This window comes from Colletes latitarsis, chromosome 6, assembly GCF_051014445.1.
Source record: "Colletes latitarsis isolate SP2378_abdomen chromosome 6, iyColLati1, whole genome shotgun sequence".
In the NCBI taxonomy this organism is placed as follows: Eukaryota; Metazoa; Arthropoda; class Insecta; order Hymenoptera; family Colletidae; genus Colletes; species Colletes latitarsis.
The window spans coordinates 24,269,610-24,285,764 of record NC_135139.1 but is presented as its reverse complement, the minus strand read 5'-3'; the positions used below and the strand labels follow the sequence as shown (position 1 = coordinate 24,285,764).

Here is a 16,155-nt window from a genome sequence, read left to right as displayed (position 1 = left end):
AAACACACGACCGAAGAGCTGCTCGAAATACTTAAGGATTATCACATAAAGAGCGACGAAGAAAGTCTTTTCGGTAGCGACGATGATCTGAATTCTGGCAGTGAAAATGAATTGCAGTCTTCCGACGATAACACCGCTTCGTCGGAAGAAGATGAAACAGTCCACTCGGAATACTTGAGCAAATGTTTGTTACCAAATGCGAACGAGTCCGAAGCACAATGGACACAGAATATCGCGAAAAGAGAAAAAGTATCATTTACAGGCAAATCTGGGATTCAGATGCAACTGCCATCGAATATCACGCCAATAGCATTGTTCGAGCACTTGTTCGATCGCGATGTAATTATGCTAATGGTCCTGGAAACGAACAAATACGCGCAACAATATATTAATAAGCATCACCTATCACAACATGCTAGAATGAAAACATGGAAAGAAGTAACAGAAAACGAAATGAAAAAATTCATTGGAATTATATTATTAACCGGGCTTATTAAACTTCCAAAGATAGAGGATTATTGGAAAAAGGATCCACTGTTCTTCCATCCACTTTTCCATCACATTCAAATGTCGTACAATCGATTTTCGTTGATCCTAAAAAACTGGCAATTCTGTGATAACAAGGAAGCAACATCTGGAAATAAATTATACAAAGTCTCTAAAATTATGGACATGCTCTTGTCAAATATTCAAAAGTTGTATACTCCCGGTGAAGAAGTATCCATCGATGAGAGCATAATTTCCCATAGTACTCAGCTCACCTTACACCAATTTAACTCTGTTAAATGCCACAGATGTGGAATTAAAATATACAAATTGTGCGACATGAGTGGTTACGTTTGGAATATGCGTGTTTATAGTAGTCTAAGTAAAAATGAAAGGCCAGATTTGAACTACTCTGGAACAGTTGTCGTCGATTTGGGGGAACCGCTTCTTAATTGTGGTAGATTATTTGTAACAGACAACCGGTATAGTAGCATAGAATTAGCGAGTTACTTAAAAGCTAGAAACACAGAGTTCTGTGGCATTCTAAAAAGGGACAAAAGAAATTTCCCAGAAAGTTTGAAAACGATAAAGCTGAAACGAGGTGAAATGAAGTCAATGTCGAATTCGGAAGGAATTCGAATTTTTAAATATCAAGACAAAAAAGAAATCTTTCTGATTTCAACGTTTCATGGAAATAAAATGAAAACGATGACGAAGTCGAAACAATCGGGAGAAACGGTTACGAAGCCGAGCGTTATCGTGGACTGTAACAGACTAAAAAGTAGCATTCGTTTGTCAAATCAGATGATCAAATATTATTCACTGGCAAGGAAAAGTATCAAGTGGTACAGAAAAATATTATTCCAGGTACTTAGTATAGGAGTACTAAATAGTTGGATTATCTACAATAAGATATCAAAATCATCTACACTTGTAGATTTCACGAAAGAAATTTCGGCATCGTTACTTGGAAATTTCAGTACATCGGACAGACAGTACTTAAATCATCGCGTCGGAGGTGTCCACGAATTAACGAATATACCGAGGAAAGAGTCTGGAAAGATTGTACGCAAAAGATGCGTTTCCTGTTATGCTAACATAGCAAACTCACAGAATATTGAAATAGCTAGAAAAAGAGCCAAAAAAGTAAGCACGGAATGTTTGCAATGTAGTAAAGCTTATTGTCTCTCTTGTTTTAACTCTAAACATAAATCGTCGAGTTAAAAATGTTTACATGGACACGATCTAAGATACTCTGTCACGATTTCCGTTTTTATAATTTTGTTCTTTTTAACGTCGGTAACGCGAATAACAAATATTATTTTTGAATAACATGTATTATAGTTCAGAACATAAAACGAAATATATGTTTTACTTAAATTTCTCTAACTTTATATTATAATGTTAATATAGCTTAACTTACCATCAGTATTAATATCATAAGTTAAATATTGTACCATAAACATTCATAGCATAAGTTGTAAGTTAAATATTACAAATTTAAATTAATATAAATATTAATTTATTACGTGTTATTTTTCTGGTGAATTTGTGAAAATCCCCAACCTGGTTAAATTACTGATTTGAAAACTTAATGCACCACGTCGTGGCACAAACAAGGTTGTACCAAGATGGCTGTGCATTATATAGAATCAATTTTAATTTAAAAATGCGAATTACTCGTAAATTATTCGCTGTATAAGAAAATGGTTGAAAATCTTATTATGATTACAAATTAGTAGATTACACAGCGTTGTGAAAAAACGATTTAATATTAAAAGTTACTAGTTTCTAACATCGTATTTCCTTCATAGTCGGTTGATGGTAAAGTAAATTGCGTTTAAAGTAAAGTTACTAGATTGATTTTCTAACCTCTTTCGATTGCTATACGTGCTCTAACATAGAAATCACATTCAAGCAACGAATTTGATATAAATAAAATTTGAAATTATGTTCTTGACGAATATATTACTTAAGAAAGTTAAAAGCAAGTGAGTATACGTAAATTAGCGCATAATTTAGTTTTAAAACGTGAATATAGGTTAGTTTTGTACATGTACTACATTATCGAATAATTGAGCCGTAGATTCGATAAATAAATATTTTATCGTTTGTTTATAGAGGCGTTTTAGTGGCGGTTGAAAGCATAGCATCCGGACATAGATATGTGGTGCCTAGAGACAGAACAGCTGACAAACTGGAAATAGTAAAATTTGATCCCTATGGTAAATCACTAATATATTTTTAATACAAGCTTTTTAATATACATATTGCCATTCCAAGAATATTACAAAATTGAAACATTTATACTATATATAAATTTGTGATATAGTTCACTTATTAAATGAATTATGTATTTTCAGTCCAAGCTATGGTGTTGTACAAAGAAAAGAAGAAACTTACTAGTATCTAAGTACTGTTCCACCCAGTATATTCCATTATGATAAATTGTTATAAATAAGATTGTAAACGTACAGTAATAAAACCATGCAACCTAATTTTCTCAATAACATCTACAAAGGCGACAATACTGGCTTGTTAGAGTCGTGCAAAATTTAAACTAGCATTTACTGTTGATACCCCAAATATCAATGAAATAATTAAATAAATAAAATTTGTACAATCTGATGCAAATGTATAGAGAATAATTAAAGAATCGTCGTGATGGAAAGTAAAATGGGATACGTTCGGTATCTCGTATCCGTAGATACGAAGCATGGGGATCGATTGTCGTGCGAGAAACAATGAGATATCGTCGTAAATGGTTTTGAATACAGCGTACCTGATATCATCGTCTTGCACGGGTCGTGCGTTTAGTTGTATGTATCGAAAGGAACGGGTAGGGGCTGGGAAAGAGAAACGGAGGACCTCGAAATCGAGATTGGGGTAGGTTCCCTTTGATCTTTAACAAGGAACGCAAAGTTGTATTATTTCCACCTGGATTTCAAACGGTTTGAAATCCACGAGGCGTGAAACGCGACTCTATTCTCTTTCTCTTACCCTCCTTCGCCAACCCCTTCCACGCGTCGTTCGCCTTCGCCCCGCTCCTTCTCGCTCTTTACTCCTTTTCGGCGGTGCAGGGGCAACTCGGGCGTCGTTTACTGATGTTGCCAATTCAATTTCTTCTGGCGGACTATTGTCGTGGGCAGAAGAGGGTTGCAGTCGCGCAAGGGCCCCCCTCCTCCCCCAACGCCACCACGAGCGAATCGTTTCTATCTTTCGCGATTGTGCGTGTGACAGCTCCTGACATCTAGATTTCTCGCCGTTTCTTTCTTTCTCTTAAGGAAAACTTTTTCCTGCCCCGTACTCGTGCCCTCGCGACGCGATAAACGGTCCCGATGCCCTTTTGTTTAATTTACGGAGGTTCAAACGTCGACCGAACTCTCGTTTTCCGTATTCTTTCCAATATCGACCTTTGGTAAAAATGTTATTTTCGAGAATTTAATATTTGATTCTGTTTTACTCTCTTTTCTTCTACCGTCACGCGAGAACGAGCCTTCACAATGAATTACAAAATTCCAAGGACGATCTCGAGCCAAAAAGTTGAACCGCGAACGAAGACTCGTTTGAGACTGAAATTGTTCAGTTTCGTTATCGAAAGCTCTCGATTCGCGAGTACGTAAACGGTTAGCTGGCAATTAAAGTGCATCGACCATTCCTCTGGTAAAAGTCAGGTTCAGTAGGGAAGAAGAATTAATTCTCCGCGGGGTTGCGGGCGGAGAATCGCGAAAACAAATGCACCTCCGACGGAGCAGGTTTTTTTCGTCGGCGCAACGAGCTTCGAAGCTGCGTGCAACAGCGAAATTGTTAAAACGTTCGTTGTTTATGGTTGACTCGACGGAGCAACCGGTAAAGGAGGAAACAGTACGCAACGAAGAGCGAGACGGAGCGATGTGGTGGTCCGCGAGAGGGAAGAAGGAAGGACGATAGAAGCAAAACAGAAACGAAAGGAAAGCGCGAGGAAGAGGGAAAGAGGCTCGTCTGGGCCTTGGCGCGTTTCAGTTGCCTCGCGTTCGAGGGCGTTTTTCGCCCGTGAGTTGTTCTTTGCTTATTACAGTGTGTGCACTGGGCTCGAGCTCGCTAAAGTGGTTTTGCTGCTAATTAACTGCGTTATTTTTACAACTCTCTTGCTCCCATCCACCTCCCACGTCTCCTCTCGGCCTCCCTCTTCCCTTTACCTCTTTCCATACCCCTCGGCTGTTCTCTCACATTTGCAATGGGGTTCAATAATTCTGCGGCCGCAACGCCCTCTCACTCCCTCCTTTTCTCACCGCGTTTGTTATACACGCGTTTTATGCGTGAGTTTCTGAAACGTCTATTTTTACTGCATGCACCAGAAAGCAGAGATGGGATCCAGTTCAATACTCACGCATCAATCCCGATCGATTCGACATCCAAACCAGGGATTGTAAACTGCTGTAATACCGATTTCGGTCCTTAAAACAATTACGAAGTTATCTGTTGCTGGGATAATGGTTCTCGTGTAATGTCAGTTTAGGTTATGTCTCCATTTCGGTACTACATCGGTAACGATTTGACGAATAACGTTACTTAAAAGATGTCCAGGTAATAAGAAATCATATTCTATTCTAAAATCTATTTATAAACAATGATATTATTTTTCGATGTACTGTTCGCGTACCCTATATTTAGGTAGATGCATTGAACGTTCTTATGGTTTTCGTGTAATATCGGTTTAGGTTATGTTTCTATTTCGGTACTACATCGGTAACGATTTGACGAAAAACGTTGCTTAAAAAATGTCCAAGTCATATTCTATTCTAAAATCTATTTATAAACAACGGTAGTATTTTTCAAAGTACTGCTCGCGTACTGTATATTTAGGTAGATGCATTGAACGTTCTTATGGTTCTCGTGTAATGTCGGTTTAGGTTATGTTTCCATTTCGGTACTATATCGGTCACGATTTGATGAATAACGTTACTTAAAAAATGTCCAAGTCATAAGAAGTCATATTCTATTCTAAAATCTATTTATAAACAACGGTATTATTTTTCGATGTACTGTTCGCGTACCGTATAATTACGTAGATGCATTGAACGTTCTTATGGTTCTCGTGTAATATCGGTTTAGGTTATGTTTCCATTTCGGTACTATATCGGTCACGATTTGATGTATAACGTTACTTAAAAAATGTCCAAGTCATAAGAAGTCATATTCTATTCTAAAATCTATTTATAAACAATAGTATTATTTTTCGATGTACTGTTCGGTAAACCGTATATTTACGTAGATGCATTGAACGTTCTTATGGTTTTCGTGTAATGTCTGTTTAGGTTATGTTTCCATTTCGGTACTATATCGATCACGATTTGATGAATAACGTTACTTAAAAGATGTCCAAGTAATAAGAAATCATATTCTATTCTAAAATCTATTTATAAACAACGGTATTATTTTTCGATGTACTGTTCGCGTACCGTATAATTACGTAGATGCATTGAACGTTCTTATGGTTCTCGTGTAATGTTAGTTTAGGTTATGTTTCCATTTTAGTACTATATCGGTCACAATTTGACGAATAACGTTGCTTAAAAAATGTCCAAGTCATAAGAAGTCATATTCTATTCTAAAATCTATTTATAAACAACGGTATTATTTTTCGATGTACTGTTCGCGTACCGTATATTTACGTAGGTGCATTGAACGTTCTTAATTTTTATTATTTTACGCTCCGCGTAGGTTAGCGGTTTATACGAGCGTAAACATAAAATAAAACGCGCACGAGGATATTTCTAAAAAATGGTTCTCCTCCCAGGCATTTTTTTTTTTGCTTGAAATTGCTGCCTTTATACTTGCACGGGGGTTAATTTTACATGCATATATTCTCTGTGTATTTTTTGAGAGCGCGTTTGTGGAAAATTTAACGAGGCGAATATCGGTAGGTTTTTAAGTACGCCGTTTGAAATGGTTTTTTAACCGCGCAACTACTCAACCGTTATTTCATCATGTTATCGAAACGCGAGTATCATTAACTATTTAAAAGAAAGTGGGGGGCGAGAGGGTGGGTAGCGAAATTACTCTCTTGAATATTTTTGGAACAGGCAACTTTATATTTGAACGCCACCTTTTAACATTTCTATGCTTTTCCACGAATAAAGTAAGTCCGATCGCGCCACCGTTCAGCGAAACGATAAAAAAAATGCTTCAACAAAACAACAATGATTTTCACGTCGGAAATCCTGCTGGCGAAAGTAGGAATTACCAACAGCGTTAAAATGAAAACTCACCCGAAATCGTTCTATGTAATCGCAGACAAAAGAGAAAAACAAACCGTACCACTTCCATCAAAATAATGGAATTTATAAAATAAATAATAAACATACGTGGTGGTAATCTGTTTTATTAAAACAGATATCACGCGAGGCCAGAAATATAGGCACAGACGAGGTATACGAGTAGACTTTTCAGCCAATGCATTTTCTCGGCCCATTTTTCTGGGGCTTTTAGAGCCCCATTACCTGGCGATTGAGGAGGTGGGTCGATAACATGTGGACAATTGTAAAGCAACCATAATCGAACATTTAGAGCCCCAAGTTTCAAGTCGTTATCTTGATAAAAGCTGAAACAATCAGCTATAGTTTTTACACACTGTCTCTTACATTTTCTTTCAAAATCTGTAAATACTTCTGTTGGTCCATAATTCCATCAATAATATAAAGGTTTTCTGGTCCAGAGGCTGACATAGAACCGCAATACCATTATCGACCCACCTCCATGCTTAACGAAATATTGATCTTTTCAACATCATACTCTAATACTTTTTTACGTAAAATGTTACGAAGAATTGATACAAATAAGAACATGTAGTTCCATTTTAACCTCTTTTTGTATAATGACGAGTCTGACATGTCATACATCAGTTTTTAAGTTTTATACAGGGTGTTTGGCCATCTCTAGGAACAATTTTAATGGGAGATTCTAGAGGTCAAAATAAGACGAAAATCAAGAATATCAATTTGTCGATGGAGGCTTCGTTAAAAAGTTATTAACGTTTGAAGTTTCACTCGTTCTGAATTTTTTTCTCGAAAATGCGTTGGATTTTGGGGGTATGTCTATTGACTAAAAATGATTGTAATTGACCCCCGCAACTGAAAATATTTTTTCCAAAACGATTTGAAATTTTTTTTTTCCGTCGAAAAATTTCACACCTTCTCGAATTTTTTTCTAGAAAGTGGGTAGGATTTCGAGGGTATGTCTAATGACCAAAAATGTTTGTAATTGCCCCCTGCAGATAAAAATATTTTTTTTAGAACGATTTGAAACTTTTTAATTTCGTCGAAAAATTTCACAAATTCTCGAATTTTTTCTAGGAAATGAGTAGGATTTCGGGGATATAGCTCTTCACCAAAAATGATTGTAATTGAGCCCCGTAACCGAAAATAATTTTTCCAGGACGATTTGAAATTTTTGAATTCAATTGTTAATAACTTTTTAACGAAGCCTCCATCAACAAATTGGTATTCTTCATTTTAGAAACCTCTAGAATCCCCCATTAAAATTTTTCCCAGGGGTGGCTGAACACCTTGTATATTCCGTTCTGTGTCCAAAATTTTTTGAACGACAATAACAAGTGGAAAGTTAGCAGTAGGATAGAATGAAATGAAATAGATACAAGAAAAATATGAATAACTTAATAGTAACGCCAACAACAGCATGAGTAATAAGAATAAAACAGACAAGATGGCGCTAGTGGTACAATCTTGAATAAAATACGAAACTACGAAATAAGAGATTGAATCAGACAGCAATTGAAACATAACCAATCTTTTCGAATTTTTGAAATCACAAAATTTTTCCGTGATTTTTTGTTAATCCCTCATCCTTTGAGCTTTTTTAAATGCGTTACTGGATACTAGATTTATTTTACACCTTGTCTGCGTTCGTGATCAGAATCGATTGCAATTGATTCTTTTGTTCGTTGCGTATGACGATATTCCGGCCATTAGAATCATGCAAAATTTGACTCGGTGCTTCAAATATGTGAGTTCCTTTAGCCTGATCGACTTAGCAAGTCGAGTAATAGGAAATGATCTCTTTATTAACGAATCCGATAGTAGCTTCGATCGATTGTTCAAATGGAGGTGTTTTCAGAACGGTTTCAAGGAGGCTAAAGCCTCCAGGAAACCAATATTGCTGTTTGTTCACAAACCATTTTGCCCCGCTTGCCAGGTATTGAAACAAAAGTTCTCAAAGTCTGTAAGACTGATGGACCTTAGCGATAGGTAAATATTACGTGAAACGTTAAAATTACGATTTTTTTATAAATGTCACCAGTTAACAAACAATTCGAAGTAGATAACAGTAGTTTTCTAAAGTGTCTACTAGTGATTCGACTAATCTGCGTTATAGCTTCGTCATGATAAAGGCAGAACAGGAGAAGTGCAAACACTTGAATGAACAGAAGTTCCTACCCGATGGGAAATACGTACCTAGAATTTTGTTCTTTACGCCGGATGGCGATTTAATCGAGGACGCCTATAACAAACACGCGAACGCCGACAAGGAACATAAATATTTCTACAGTAATCCCTCGCAAATCGTGGAGTCCATGTTATTCGTTTTGAGCGAATACATTAAAGGGCCACTGTCGGTACTGTTCGAACACGAACGATGGAAATCGGACAATTGGGACACGGATGACGACGTTCTGACTCCGACCGTGTTGTCTTGATTTTGTATCTTGAACCGTAATAGCGTCTCGTAACGTTGTTAAAAAAACAAAAAAAATACAGATTATAAAGGAAACCAGCGGTTTCGTGATACTTTCATTTGATAATATTTTGTTATACTCTGTACGTTTTATACGAAGGATCTATCGGATACCGAGCGCCGCGAAAATAACAATGGACTCTGTTCGAAAGGGGGCAGACGCAACGTAGGATTTCTAAAAAAATGAAGATCAAAGGGAAGTAGGCAGAATACCTCGAGCAGCTGCTATAAAGCCTGTCAGCGAATCGGTTAATTTGATAACCAATCTGAATGCGAGTTCGGGGCAGGCGTAGCCATTTGAACACTGTTCCCAATGTCTCGAGTCTGCGCTCGTACATTAAACACCCTTGCACGTCAACCTATCGCCAGCTCGCTGGGGCAACCCTGACGGCGCTTGCGTTTGCAACTGTTGCCACATCCGGTAATGGTATCGGATTGGTCGACACTGTCTCACCTAGGGCTCGTAGACCACGCCCATTTCACCCTCTTCAAGTATACTGTTGATACACGTCGCTATATCGAGAAGTCTCCATTTCTCTTCTCGCGACGTTTAGGGCAAACGGGGTACGCGGTGACAATAGGTAATTTTATTAACTTTGTCGAGGTTCAAGTTTTATAATCGTGTATCACACTCTGATCTACAAGTTTCGATCAGTTTGGAAAGTTTCAACTCACGTAAATTTATAATTCGGATATAGTTTGTGAAAAAACTTAAATAGAGCTTGGGTTTCAAAACCAGACTAGCCACGGAGCATTTCGGTAGATTTAAAACGAAATTAAAGTTGATTCTGATTCCAAGATGTTTGACCAGGGGTGAGGGTAACTCGAAATCTGTGTATGGGCGGATCAAAGTTAGGTGGACGAGGGGTAAAGTGATGACCAATTGGAAAATGTGGAAGAATACAAGTAACTATGGCAGATCTTGCCATCGAGGTCACAAAACCGGTACGTTGGATTTACGAGGGGTGCACGGAGAGTTCCTATAATCCCTCTTATTCGTACTAAATTATAACACTTAACCCCTTCTTCATGGACCCCTCGAATGTACGAACATGTTCTAGAGCAGTCGACGACGAAGTTTCCTAAAGATATCCAATAGACTACATTTACAGGCTCCCGTTTTCGACCCCAAAGTCTGCGGTCCCGAATCACCCCTAAAGTAAATATCTACTTTGTAATATTTTTAATATTTTTTTAGGAGTGGAATTCTCGACTAATAAAAGCAACAAACTTTCTTCTAGATCCGGCAGTGGAATCAAGGTAAATGGCGTTCTCGATTCTCGATCTCGAGGGATTATCGCGGTTCCCGCGATCGCCGAGTGGTAGCGACACGCGTCGTCGAACGCACGTTACCGATCGACGTACGACGTCGAAAATAGACGGTCCACGCACCGGGCTGCTGGGCAGAGAAACGGCACACAGAGGAGCCCACGCACATGGGTTATGTATGGATCTCGGCGCGTTCTGTGTTTGAAGGGTTGCAGATAATATATAGCCCGTTTCGGCGGAGAGAGCTTTTTAGCTTTGACCGTTTCATCCGGCGTCGGTCGGTCGGTCGGTCGGTCGGCCTGCCTGCGCTATTGCGCTGCCCGTAATATCGACGTACCTATATCTCCGCGTCCGTCACGTTCTTTTTTTTTTATTTTTTTTTTTTTTGTCCCATCCACCTCGGCTCGCTCGCAGCCCTGGGCTTCTGGCTCTCTGCGGGGCTTTAAAAAATGATCCGGGACATTATTTTTACGCGGTCCTCCACCCTCGACGCCCTTTCCGCCCCCCTCCCCCCCGCCCTTCCTCCCTCTTTCGACGACCCGTGGATTCGAGTGACCGGTCCGGTTCAGCCTCGTCGTCGTTTCCGCCGGCGCGGCTTGCAATGTGCCGCATCAGCGAATGTGCAAAAATTGAAGGGAGAGGAACGGAATGGAGGAGGGGGTGGGTGGGTGGGTGGGGGCAGGGGGCGTCGTTGGTGCGGTAGAAACGGGGGAGGGAAAAAAGAGGAAAAATCGGCGACCGTTTCGCGGAAGAGGGGGGAGGTGGGGGGATAGAGCGTGGGAGAGAAAGGTGGATCGGGGAGACGACGGGGACGTGGTGAAAAAGTTGCGGCGAGGTGTGAACGCAGGAGAAAGGAGGGATATCCGAACGAGGAAGGGAGACAGAGGAGAAAGATTATATATCTCGTCTCCCACGTCTGTCCGTTCGTACAGTCGTTTCCAGGGTATGGATGGTGGCCCCGTGGATATATCGGTGCCTGGAAGCCATTTTCAATTCAATCTGTTAAAAGCACGTCAAAAAGTCATACGGTATTTCACCGGCGCCGGTACATCGCGACGAAGCCGCTGGCTTCGTACGGTGACGGTGCCCACCGGTGAATGGCACGTGTGTATGAGTCCCTCGAAATATGTGCCCGTGCACTGGCTTCGATCCTGTCGCGAACCGACGCTCCTGAACATGGATCTTCCTACAATCTCGGTCTTAACGGCGAATTGCCAGTCCCGATCGATTTCCCGCCCGGCAGACTCGAAACTGATCCGCGAAGAACCTGTGCTTGGGAACTTGTCGAATCGGGAGGCTGGGAATATGCAAATGAAAATCTTTTTATTGGCATGGGTTAGGGTGCCACCGTACACACGTATCTTGGAGACGACTCTGATCGTGTAATTAATAATTTCCAAGATTTGAAATACAGTATAATGACCACTTAAGTGGGCATGGTTCTCAGAATTCAATAGAGCATCGATAACGACCGGCGTCAAGTTACGCTCCATGATTAGGTGGAGATAGCTGTGGAGACTGTACTGTGCATGTACATTATAAAAATAATTATTTTGTATGTATTCGAGCTCGTGTTGTTGCTCGAGCGTTAAGTGGTCGACGAGACGTGGAATTATGTAACGTGGTAACCGTCGAGGCAGTAACCGAAAGCTCGCGTGCAATTCGAGCAACGTGATTCCCGTGTCAGCTCTCTTGTTCCCATGTTTGCCAGTTGATCGACAAACAGGTCACACAGCGTTCACCCACGCGGGTATCGTTGATCGTCGTACACCCTCCTCGTACCTGCTGTCTCGTCGTCCTCCGACCCAGGGACCCATCGGCCTAATCTCCCTTATCCGATCAGCGCTGATTTGATCAGCTGTTTCCGTGGTGTTGCCGATCGGGTCAATGTTGGCAAACATCGTAACTCGATACAGACGCGATCTTGATCTCGATCTACGCTCTCCAGTGTAAACAGCCCGTAGGGGTGATCCCGCGTACGCGTTGTTACACGAGGGTACCTGCTACCAGTCGATCAATCGGATACTCGAGGAAACTTTTCGTAGGTCAGGAGGTAAGAATCGTGGGAGAGCCTCGGTCCGTGAAAGAACCGTTTCTTCTGATTTTTCGGAACGCTTTCGGAATGTTTACATTGTGCCTTTTGCTATTTCGGAAGCGCGTTGTTCGGATTTTATTTCGTACGGATTCAAATTTTTTCATGCGCGTAGGCGTGCAAAATATGCGCGAAATTCGAATGTCATTTGTGCATAAAGCAGAATGCTTTGTGGTGGTTTGTCAGCAGCGATCAAAGGGGCGTGCAGAATAAAAAAAATTTGGGCACAGAACGGTGCTTTGTACAAAATATAGATTTACAAATTACTCGATGTAGCTCGTACAATTTCTATTTCGATTCTTAATAGAAGGATTCTGTTTTTATATTATTCTTTTTTCTCCTGGTTGTTGTATACAGGGTGTTCGACCACCCCTGAGAAGAATTTTAATGGGGGATTCTGAAGGCCAAAATAAGACGAAAATCAAGAATTAAATTTAAAAATTTCAAATCGTTCTGGAAAAATTATTTTCGATTGTGGGGGTCAATTACAATCATTTTTGGTGAATAGACATACCTCCGAAATCCTACTCAGTTTCGAGAAAAAAATTCGAGTAGGTGTGAAATTTTTCGATGGAAAAAAAATTTTTCAAATCGTTCTGGAAAAATTATTTTCAGTTGCGGGGGTCAGTTACAATCATTTTTGGTGAATAGACATACCCCCGAAATCCTACCCACTTTCTAGAAAAAAATTCGAGAAGGTGTGAAATTTTTCGACGAAATTAAAATATTTCAAATCGTTCTGAAAAAAATATTGTTAGCTATGGGGGTCAATTACAATCATTTTTGGTGAATAGACATACCCCCGAAATCTTGCGCATTTTCGAGAAAAAAATTCAATATGACCGGAACTTTAAACGTTAATAACTTTGTAACGAAGCCTCCATCGACAAATTGATATTCTTGATTTTCGTCTTATTTTGGCCTCTAGAATCCCCTATTAAAATGTTTTTTAGGGTTGGCCGAACAGCCTGTATAAAGTTGGACATATGTACGCCGAGTATGCAACGCGTTTTGATTCTTTTTGATTTTCGAATGCATCTTGCGTACGTTGATTTAGATTAGGTTAGATTAGGTTAGCTAACCTGTTACTTTAATTTAAACGGATAGAAAGTCTTGCTTAGATTATAATCTCCCGAATCGCATAAACGAGGTTGCGGAGGGGTTGCCCGATACTTTAACAGCAGGTGTGTATTGCCATGGCTATCGGTTTATTGATTTATCCATCGGGGCGCGTACGTTCGCTTTGAGTGGTTGATATGCCAGAGTAAAAAATGGTCCGTGTCGGTGTATGTACACCGATATCGATGAATGCCCCGTTTTCACGCATACTTTCAATGTTGCTCAAATCGTCATTGCGTTTTACAAATGATCGATAAACGCGTCGAAACATACAATTCAGTGAAAAGCTGAACGCTTTTACGCTGTTGACGAGTGAATGACTTTGAATTAGAGAAAAATCGAAATTCAATATACACTGCCTTTTTAAGTGTTGGCTGCAACACGTAGTACTATGGGCTGATTGACACACGATGACGAAAATCATTGAATTTTATTCGAGATACCATCGCACGATCAATATCGCTGAAGCAATAATACTACCCATGTATTGCGAATGAGAGGATGTAAGAGGTGTAAAAATGTTTGCAATCATTTTGTTAAAAAAAGATTAGAACAAAATGTAGACTGACTCTAGTTTATAAACATGTTGTTTTTTATATGTTATTCATCTGATAGCCATTTCAATTGTTCTCATATGATTTTCAGAATAATTTAAGAGATGTCAAGAAAGGGAAAAGAAACCACACAGGAAGGAAGGCAATTCGCATCGAAGTGTTCTAGAATACGATTGAGATTATGTAAAGCACTGGAAATTTGGTAACATTCCCCTTCGTTTCTCGGTATCAGATTTCGTGTAAGGTAATACAGCCGACAATAAGCGCAAATAATCGTATTTAAATGCAAAATACCGGTTCCTTCGAACTGCATCGACATTAGTTACTTTCGTTCGCATGGTTAAGTCAAAAGTAATAATACCATTGTACGCACAGTACAGTATACGGCCTGGTATTGTGTGGAACGCGTCGACAGGCAGGAGTAGGTAGGCAAGCAGAGATACATATACAGGATCCAAATCATAGAATGCTTAATACATAGAATGCTTTTATTCCATTCTCATTGCCGGGTAAATAACATCTGTACATTAGATCACTATAAAATCGGTCGCCATTGGTGAACGACAATAGGGCTTCCCCCATTGAAACCTCATTGTAGAATATGATTCAAGAAAGGCTCGTCGCTATGACGGTGTGTCCGTGTGGTTTACAGCGAGCGAGCTCGATGGATCTGAAAAAGAAGAAAAAAAAACGGAAGAGAGACGGACGACCGCAAGCAACCGTGACCGAGCGAGCGAGCGGCTAAAAAAAAAAAGAAAAAATAAAAGCAAAACGAACGAAAGAAAGAAAGAAGGGACATGTTCTTCTCCGAAGGGGACGAAGAAGGCGTGCATGGTTTAAAAACAGTCCCGGCCGAAACAAAAGGCGGAGCATAGAGAGAAACGTCTGAGCATCGCTTGCATTGTGTTTTATGTTGGAACGGGTTTTAAATAAAAGAGTAATGTGTTTGTCCGTTTTGCCTCCACCAGCGCGATAGGAAATACACACGTCCGATACGCGCGTCTGTACGCATAGTTTATCGAGGGTGAGTAGGTAGGTGGGTACGCGGTTAGGTATGTCCCCTTTCACCCCAGTCAGATATAAACTCTTAACATCTTGGTGGAACAGCGTGCTCGGCCAATCGGGTAGGTGCGCGGGCGTGGCCGCGCCAAAGCGCGGCTTTGCGTTTGGCCGAAGCCCCGGGGTGGAACACTGTGGCACAGTGTTTTATTTCGCGCAACTGTGGAGGGGTCGTTAGTTTCTGCCCTATCCCTCCACGTTGAATTCCATCCCCCCTCCCCCTCCCCACCCCTCCCCCCGCCCCGCAGCCGCAATGCTGCTTCTTTCTCCTTTTGTCGCGTCGTCTCGCTCGCGCCGCCGCTCTTCCCGCGTTGTCCGTCTCCTTTCACCGGGCGCTCGCGGGCTTCTTTTCGTATTCTTTTTCCCTCCTCGCAGTCCTTCCCGTTCACTTTTTCCACGTTCTTTCACGTTTTTCCACCGCACTTCGCGTTTTCTCTCTGTCTCTTTCCATACCTTCGCCTTCCTAAACCGTCCCGTCGCGATTTCCATCCGTCCCCTCCGCCGTTCACCGTGCGGTCCCCCCCCTCGTCCCCCCACCTCCTTGCACGTCCGCCTTCGGGCTCCCTCTTTGCTGCCGACACCACCGCCGCCGCTTCTCTGTCTCTCCACGCTACCTGAATCGACTCACCCGGGATGCTGCAATTGTTGACAATGCCGGAGAGCGAGAGAGAGTGCTGCGAGTGGAGTCGGGGCGATTCCGCATTTCGTACCCCGACACCCGTACGAACGGTGGTGCCGCTGCTGTTCTTCGTCGGCGAACTTTCGGAAGTGTGGGCGCGTGCGCGCGTCTGCTAGTCGAGCTTTCCCGCTTCGCCGCCGCTCGTCGCCACGGTAGTCGCGACC

General features: G+C 41.0%; 2 protein-coding genes across 2 annotated transcripts; both read left to right on the top strand.

The window, feature by feature from the left end:
- Positions 1-2,310: 2,310 nt before the first annotated feature.
- Positions 2,311-2,984, top strand: Mrpl33 (mitochondrial ribosomal protein L33). The gene is made up of 3 exons (XM_076766620.1): positions 2,311-2,477; positions 2,608-2,711; positions 2,850-2,984. The coding sequence occupies exons 1-3, from the start codon at positions 2,437-2,439 to the stop codon at positions 2,897-2,899; spliced, it is 195 nt and encodes a 64-aa protein (XP_076622735.1). The 5' UTR covers positions 2,311-2,436; the 3' UTR covers positions 2,900-2,984.
- A 5,476-nt stretch (positions 2,985-8,460) lies between these two features.
- Positions 8,461-9,181, top strand: LOC143342857 (thioredoxin domain-containing protein 12). The gene is made up of 2 exons (XM_076767142.1): positions 8,461-8,732; positions 8,860-9,181. The coding sequence occupies exons 1-2, from the start codon at positions 8,461-8,463 to the stop codon at positions 9,179-9,181; spliced, it is 594 nt and encodes a 197-aa protein (XP_076623257.1).
- The last annotated feature ends 6,974 nt before the right edge of the window (positions 9,182-16,155 follow it).